The sequence below is a fragment of the Thalia democratica genome, chromosome 1 (genome assembly GCF_965202585.1).
Source record: "Thalia democratica chromosome 1, ktThaDemo2.hap1.1, whole genome shotgun sequence".
Taxonomy (NCBI): domain Eukaryota; kingdom Metazoa; phylum Chordata; class Thaliacea; order Salpida; family Salpidae; genus Thalia; species Thalia democratica.
In genome coordinates this window covers 45625804-45634331 of record NC_139165.1, presented here as the reverse complement: position 1 = coordinate 45634331, position 8528 = coordinate 45625804, and the positions used below count along the sequence as shown (strand labels likewise).

General features: G+C 30.5%; 1 protein-coding gene across 1 annotated transcript; it reads left to right on the top strand.

The window, feature by feature from the left end:
- Positions 1-275: 275 nt before the first annotated feature.
- LOC145849118 (CCR4-NOT transcription complex subunit 3-like) lies at positions 276-6644 on the top strand. The gene is made up of 4 exons (XM_082954211.1): positions 276-553; positions 2714-2866; positions 4429-5762; positions 6130-6644. The coding sequence occupies exons 1-4, from the start codon at positions 293-295 to the stop codon at positions 6275-6277; spliced, it is 1896 nt and encodes a 631-aa protein (XP_082810337.1). The 5' UTR covers positions 276-292; the 3' UTR covers positions 6278-6644.
- The last annotated feature ends 1884 nt before the right edge of the window (positions 6645-8528 follow it).

The following is an 8528-nucleotide window of genomic DNA, read 5'->3' as shown; positions in this document are numbered from 1 at the left end:
TTTACAAACACATCCTTATCTCAGAAACTAATTATAAGTTTTATATTTTATAAAAATTGGCTAATAATTTATACTAATCGTTTTTATGTAATAACCAATGTTAAGTTTAATAAAAAATGCTTGACCTCCTTCTATGCCCTAAATGAAATAAAAATTTCCTTTATAATTTCATTATAATTTTGTTTTATTTAAAACTTTAGAAAAGGTTTATTATTTAAATAACAATTATGGTAATAAGGTTATAATAAAATACTTACAATTTCAATAGGTATTAAAATAAAACAAATGTAAAATGGCTCACAAGCGAAAGTTACAAACTGAAATGGACAATTGCTTTAAAAAAGTAAATGAAGGAGTGGAAACTTTCAATGACATTTGGAATAAACTGCAGAGTGCAACTAATCCAAACCAGAAAGACAAGTATGAAGGAGACCTAAAAAAGGAAATTAAAAAATTGCAACGCCATCGTGACCAGATTAAAACGTGGGCCGCTAGCAATGATGTTAAAGACAAGGATCAGCTTTTAAATTATAGGAGACTGATTGAAACACAGGTAGGCTCCATGAAAGTTTATTTAAGATTTTGTAAACATAACTGTAGGTACTCTTTTATATTTATAAATGAGTATGCTTGTTACATACTGAAAAAGTTACTAAACTAGTGCAATTTTATTGGTAAAAAGTTAAAATTGCCTAAAATGTTTTTAACTATTGATTTTTGTAACAAAACAGTTGTTTAACTAACAAATTTTAAAGTCTTATGAATTTGTTTATTTAGTGTTTTTTACTCTAATGAAAAATACCACTTGATTGATTTTAATAAAACTTACAAAAATCATAGCTGCAGTATTTTGTTATTAGTGTATGAATTGCAATTCATAAAGATAAACTAAAACACATGATGTAATTAGGCAAAGTGTAATTAAAATACAATTTTAACTTTGTATTTAGACTTAAACATAAAATATTATGGTGGTATGCTTTTTAAAAGTCAAATAGATTAGAAAGTTTACTTAAAGTAAATGTGTTTGTACGATTGATTAAAAACTAGTATTAGCTTTACATTTGAGTTTTTAAAACAACCAAAAATATTTTATCTAAACAACCATTACTACTAATTTATAGTTCTCAAATATGCCTTTAACTGTTTTTCTAACAATTTATAGGATACCATTTTCTAGTATGAAATTTGGCCATTTTGAACTTTTTAAAGCTTAAAATAAATTTAATTCACTTAGGCTAGTTAAGTTTTTTCGGACCTAAACTAACTTTTATCTTCGTGATTATAAAAATTAAATATGTGTTATAGTTGTGTTGGACTCAATTGTTTATTTTATTTTTTAGTGTTTAAGCTTAAAGTAATTAAATTTATTTTTATTCTGATTAAAATTTTGTTGTTTGAAACTTTATAGTATTTGAAAGTTGTAGCGCAATAAACTGTTAAAATATATTATTATTTTTGAAATAGTTTGTTTAAATTTTATTTCAGTAACAGGATTGCCACTTTGGCTAGTTTGCAAATTTTAATAGTTTTCTATAAGCTGGGTCTGTTTAGGCTAGTTTAAACTTTTTTGATAAGCTCATGCTGACTTAGAACAGCACTTAATTTTTTTATTTGGAAAAATAAGAAGTTTTAATATATTTTATTAACATTTAGTTGTTATTTGATTTAAATTTTTTTCTGTTTTTGCTTAATTAAAGATTTATTTACTACTTTTGGTGCATTTTATAGTATTAAATTTAACTATATATTTATATTTCAAACTTTACTCCTAACAAACTACAGTTTATTCATTATTTTTATCAGTTACTTTAGCGGATTCAATATACTCTAATTTTAATTTTCAATAACTCAATTTTGTTATTGTTTTAAATAAAGCGTAACTTTTTGATTATAATTTGTGTTATCCCCAAGTTAAAAATTTCAAATAATAAAAAAAGAATTTTTTTTTCACAGCTAGTTTCGTTTTTTTTGTAAAATTTTTTACTTTATAAAAAAAAAAGTTACTGTCAAATTTTCTCGACAGAATTATGTTTTAAAGACATATAGCATTATTGAATACAGTTTACTCAACTCAAGGTTGCCACTACAAAGTACTCAGGATACTCGGATATTTTGATATTTTAAAATCTTAGGATTACGAATATATTCAGTACAACTCAGAATATTAGGAATTTATTATTCTAACTCAGGCTTACTCAGAATAGTTTTAAGTTTAAAAGAAAATCTCAGGTCAGATTTAATTGTTCCTATTTCTATATTTTGTTATTTTATATAGCCTACATTGTTTGCGAACTTGATTTTGAATTGCTGTTTTAATTTATTTAGTGATGCGGCTTGCTCTTCGCTACTAATTTCACTTATTTACATTGTACTTGTGCGAGAACAAAATTTTTTTTTATAAGGATTTAAAATAACTCAGGATTTTTTAGCTACTTAGGATAGTTTTTTTTTGACTCAAAGAGTGGCAACCCTGTCAACTGCTGTACTTAAGCTTGTTAGCTAAAAAAAAATTGTGCAGTATTGTATTATACTCATTACTTAATTCAACTTTTAGATTGTTCTTTTTTTTTTTACCTTCATTATTTATACTAAAAAATCAGGATTTTAGCCTATTTAATGACCTTAATGAAAGTTAAAATCTTTGTCAAACTTACCTATATATTTGCACTCTACTTCTGTAACAACAATTGATTTTCTTCGTTTTCGATAGATGGAAAAGTTCAAAGTTGTTGAAAGGGAAACCAAGACGAAAGCTTATTCGAAAGAAGGCCTGCAGGCTGCATCGAAGGTTGATCCCGCTCAAAAAGAAATTGAAGAAACTGAAGAGTGGCTGCGTGACAATATTAAAGAAATGAAAATTAAGGTTTTTATTTGTTGTTGTTGTATAGAAACTTGTTTTTTAGTTTCAGTTTACTGAATATGATTTACTTGTCAAGAATTAATACCGTTTTTGAAGTTACGTACCATAAAACATTAATTAGAATTATTGATAATATTTTTTGGTATTCTTATAAAACACATAATTAAACAAAAACGATAGTTGCTCAGGCCTACTTAGGCTACTTAACCTTTTTTTAAAACATGTCTTTAAGACAGTTTAAAGCTTTATTTAAAAGTAATTGAAGTCAATTCTTTCTTAAAAGTTTTTGAAAAAAAAATTAAAATTTCATTTGAATTTATTTTCAGATTATGTTTTTTGTTTTTATTACAGTATGCAAACTGAATTTTAAGATTATGATAATAATATTTTTAAAATTAATCAAAAGCTTAAGCTTATCCAACTAATTCATGTAAATTCAGAATAGTTTAAATTACTAAGTTACTCCAGGTACTTTTATTTTTATTGTAAAAAGTTTTATTAGTTTATTTTTATATTATTTTTTTGGAAATATTATCTACAACTTATAACTTGTCAGACATTTGATAGAAATTTAAACAGTTCATAACCATTTTTTTAGCCAAGTTTCTATTTACATTCTGAAAAACTATTGAAACATTCTTAATAAGAAACTCTGGTTAAAAACTTGTCAAATATTTGATATTTTGTTTTGTATGTGTTGAGCACTTAAATTCATAAGAATAACTATCTAACTTTTTGATAGTATTTATTTTCAATTAAAATAATCTTTTGATATTTTTATATTGTGAATATAAATTTATGAGAAGTGTTTTAAAATATTATACTTTTCTTATTATGGTTTCATAACAAGATAAAACACTTAGTTATATTAAAACTATCCAAATGTAACTACTAAAAACAAGTATTTTCTAACTTTACATTACGTTTGTTACATGTGATTGACTATTTTAATTTCCAAAAACTATTTAAAATCAATAAAATTATAGTATTTTGTACCCTTTCGTTTAAATATTAAAAAAGTATATATTTTGATTATACAGCATATTTTCTTACTGTGGTATCTTTATCTTTTTTCATGTCTTATAAGTTTTTTTTTTAGAAGATTTAACTATTCGACAAGTTTTCAACTAGTGGTTTTTTATTAACAATATTTTACGGTAAAAACAGTTCTTCAGGATGTAAATAAAAAGTTGTTCAAGTATCAATTATTTTAGATAAAATGTTTATTAAAGTTTTAAAAACACATAGGTTTTAATAAAATTTTACAAACAATACCTGCATGACGAATCTGATTTAGTAAATACGCTTAAAAAAATCTATTTTACCCGAACTTTTTTTGTATATGTAACCAAACATAAATATTGCATTTCTAAACTTTTTTGCTTAATTCTCAAAAATTGCTATATAAATCTGCCATGTTCTATGTATGTAATTAATTTTGAGTAAAGTTAAATTTTGGATTTTTTAAAATTAATTTATTATTGTTATTTTAAGTATATTTGGTTATGTGCAACCGGTTCTTAATTGTAAATAAGTTAAGTATTATAAACAAATTAAACATACAGAGCGAAATGTACGACTGCCAGCTGACCAGCCTCGTGCCGTCCTCGCGCAAGAAGAAGCTCGACCAGCACAAGATGGACAAAGTGGACCAGCTGAAGCGCTACATGGCCATGATGAACTTCCACATGGAAAATTTGGAGAAGGTGCTGAGGATGCTGCACAACAAGACCATCACCGCCGACATGGCCAAGGAGGTCAAGGACGACATCGAGTACTTCATGGAGAGCCACGAGGACCCCGACTACGAACACAACGTGTACCTGTACCTCGACCTCGACCTGGGACTAGAGGAGCCCCTCAACACCCCGGCCAGCGTGCCGGTCCTGGCCGCCTCGCCCACCGAGACCGTCAACTCGGACGAAAGCGTCGTTTCAAAAACGGCGAGCAAGGCCGACGACGGCAAAAAGAAGGAGGAGAGCTCAACGCCGCGCAAGCAAAGCACCACCGCCGTCGTCGTGAAGAAAACTGTGAAGAGCCAGAAGTCCTTGTCGGAGTCGGATAAGAAATCTGCCGCGGCGCAAGACATGAGCTTCCTGGCCAAGCAGCAGCAGCCTCAGGCGGTCAGCTCTGACCAGCCCAAGCAGAACATGTGGCACACGAACTCGCTCGTCAAAGACAGCAACAACACCAGCAGCAGCGACGCTCATCGGTCTGCGGTCAACCAGCTGGTCAACACGGTCGAGACGCTGAACCTAAGCAAGACCCAGGCCGCGGCGACCGCCACGACGGTTTCCATGGCAACGTCACAGCCCAGCGTCGCCGTGTCGTCGATTAACCAAGTCAAGTCGCCGGTGAGCCTAAACCAGGGCGGGCAGCAGATGAGCAACGGCAGCGCCATCGTCAGCCAGCAGCACGGTTTTATGACGTCACAGGACCAGCACGTCAACATCGGCCAGTCGATGTTCACCGCGTCCAACAACCCAGACCAGATGATACTGAGTGCGTCGCAGGAGCAGCGGCAAGCGGCGAGGGACTTGCCCGACCCGAAAATAACTCCCCTGCAGGGCGTCGCTCCCCTAGGCCCGGTTCAACTAACCCCGGAAAACGTGGCGCAGCGGCTCAACTTGGAAGCGGCGTTCCGGCACATGCCCCACCCGAGCGACTGCGAAGTGCAGCGGCACTATTTACCTCGCAACCCTTGTTCCACTCCCACCTACTACCCTCAGCAACCCGTGCCCCACCACGACACGCTCGAGTACTACATGCGGCTGAGCACGGAAACTTTATTTTTCAATTTCTACTACATGGAGGGCACGGAGTCGCAGATGATGGCCGCCCGCGCGTTGAAAAAGCAGAGCTGGCGCTTTCACACGCAGTACCTAATGTGGTTTCAGCGGTTCGTTTTTGTTGTTATGCATTAAGTATACTACTTATTCAATGATACATTGTTTAGAAGTAAATTTAACTTTTTAATTTAGTATATGTATATACTTTAAACGCTCAAGAATTAGACAATTTTGTACAGTTTATACAAATAATTTTAAGTTTAAATTTTCTATTTTTTCTATACTAACACTAAGTTGAAAACGCTTTGAAAACAGCAAGTTAAACTTTAATCAGTTTAAAAACAGCAGTAAGTTTTAAAAACAAGGCTTTTCAATGCCCTGAATGTTTTAAGGACAAAATTATAATTTCAAGTCGAGTTTTGTCTTCCGTCGAAAGACTGCACCGTTAAACCTTTAAAACCTCGTCTATTTAATCAGCTACGAGGAGCCGAAGACGATCACGGAGGAGTACGAGCAGGGCACGTACATCTACTTCGACTACGAGAGGTGGGGGCAGTGCAAGAAGGAGCAGTTCACCTTCGAGTACCGCTTCCTCGAGGACCAGGACCTGCAGTCGGTCAACTGAGATTGGTTCATTCAGCGTTTTCAGCCAATCATAAGAAAGCTCCAACCAATACAATTACCAATTGGCACATAGGACGATACGAATAAAAAGTGTTGCTCGTTTTTGTTTACTCTAGTTTTCAGATCACACAGCTGTTGTATACTGGTTACATCGGATGGGCTGAGTATATATAAGTTATATTTTTTATAAATGGTATAAGTTTTTGTTTAGCTTCTTCATTAATTATTTCTTTAAAAAATATATTTGTCCTCGTAAGATTTATAATTAAATATAATCTTCTGTTTCTATTATTTTTAAGTCGAAATTACCGAAATAAAAAAATATGAAAATAAAGTTATTTGATTTTCTTTATATAATAATTGATTTTTGTTGATACCATACCAAATCAAATGCGCTTATGAAGATTTGTAACCGTTAGTACTAACTTTAATAAAGATCAATTAGACTGAGATAATAAAGAAAGTAATATAAATAGTTTTGCAGTACTTTTTGAACATGCATTAATTTTAAGTTATAATTTATCAATTAAAAGTACTTATAATCATCTTCTTCAAAGTCAGTTTGAATTTGATTTAAGTACATAACTTTTAAATGTTTTTGCTAGATGGCTCGTACAGTATTTTAGTCATTCAAGGTATATGTATTAATCTAATTTATTTCTTTATTCAGTGTTTTGTTTTGTCCCCGGTTGCTTATCTTTTTCTTAAAAAACTTATTTAAAACAATCAAAAAGCTTTTTACAAAGTATATTTTCAAACACACTAAATATATTTGTAAGAAATGGTGTTAGTTCAGTTATTATTAAAATTTAATACCAAGTATTATTTGTTCATGAATATAAAAAATACCGTAATTTCAAACTATTTATATAACAATCTTTAAAAAAATTTGTTCTAAATGCCGAACTAAATTTAACAAACAAAAATTTTAAAAACTAGACTGTTGCTTTAGATAAGGTAACGATCAAAGTTTAGGGTGAAAAACATAAGTTTTTTCTGTTTACTATTTAGATACATATTTTAAGAGGTTTAATAAAGAGGTTAATGTAATGTTAATGCTACCTATATTTTACCTGGATTACGGGAACGGGTCTAAATTGTGCGAAGACAAAAGTGCGCGAGGTTACTAAATTGCACGCGGGGACTAAATTGCACGAGAACAAAATTGCACGAGTGTACAAAATTGCACGAAGATACTTTTGCACGAAGACTAATTTGCACGCGGGCACAAAATTGCACGAGGGGACAAAATTGCACGAAGACTATTTTGCACGGAAGGTCGAATTTGCACGAGTTACAATTTTGCACGGAAGGTCAATTTTGCACGACAGACAGTTTTGCACGGAGGGTCAATTTTGCACAAAAAATATCAACTTAAAATAACTAAATAAAAAATATAATAAAACCTTTATGTTTTATAAAAAAAAATAATAAGCATGTGCTAGTGTAGTTCATTCTAATTTAACCAGGTTTAAATTAATTTTATTTAATTTTTTTCAATATGTAAAACCTTTTTTTTATTTAAACTAAATTAATGTGTTTAAAACCTATTATAAATTAAAATTTTATTTTAATAAAAATAAAACTAGAATTTTATCATACTTAAAATAATCCTTATTTAAAAATAGACATGTATTGATGTAAACATAAATTATATTATAATTATACTAAATTTAAATATGAAATAAAACAAGATTAAAAAAAATATAATAAATAAAATTTTACATGGGTAGGTGTTAAAATTGCGCGAGTGTACAAAATTGCACAAGGGGACAAAATTGCACGAAGATACTTTTGTACAGAAAAAACGAGCATGCGAAATAGTGAAACAATTAAATAAATTTAGAAAAGAGAAAATCCGTCTTTTGAAATTTTTATTATGCATTGTACAAAAAGTTCTGTTACGGCTTTGTAATTCCATAAATTATACTTAAAATTGTACTTTTTTGTTTAATATAAAAGTTTTAAACCTAATTTATATATCATTATTTTATATTTTTCTAAACTTTATCTTAGTTGCATCAGTATTTGCACGCGTTTTAGTCTAATTAGCTCTTAAGTTTCTCCTGCTCTGTATTTTCTCTTTATCTAACCAAGACTTGCGAAAAAGCACTGTCAGAAGCAATTTTATTTTTACATTTTTAGAAGAAAAAGGAAATATAAGCTTTAGACTTAAATGAAACAAACAAAATAATACAACAGCTACAATTAGTTAATTTCTATTTTTAACAAAAAAAAAGTTTAAACAAAAC

What these genes read in the sequence shown, in the direction of transcription:
- LOC145849118 (XM_082954211.1), top strand. Translation starts at nt 293, where the DNA reads ATGGCTCACAAGCGAAAGTTACAAACTGAAATGGACAATTGCTTTAAA. An exon ending in GGAGACTGATTGAAACACAG is followed by an intron (nt 554 to 2,713) that starts GTAGGCTCCATG and finishes CGTTTTCGATAG; the next exon opens with ATGGAAAAGTTCAAAGTTGT. An exon ending in TTAAAGAAATGAAAATTAAG is followed by an intron (nt 2,867 to 4,428) that starts GTTTTTATTTGT and finishes TTAAACATACAG; the next exon opens with AGCGAAATGTACGACTGCCA.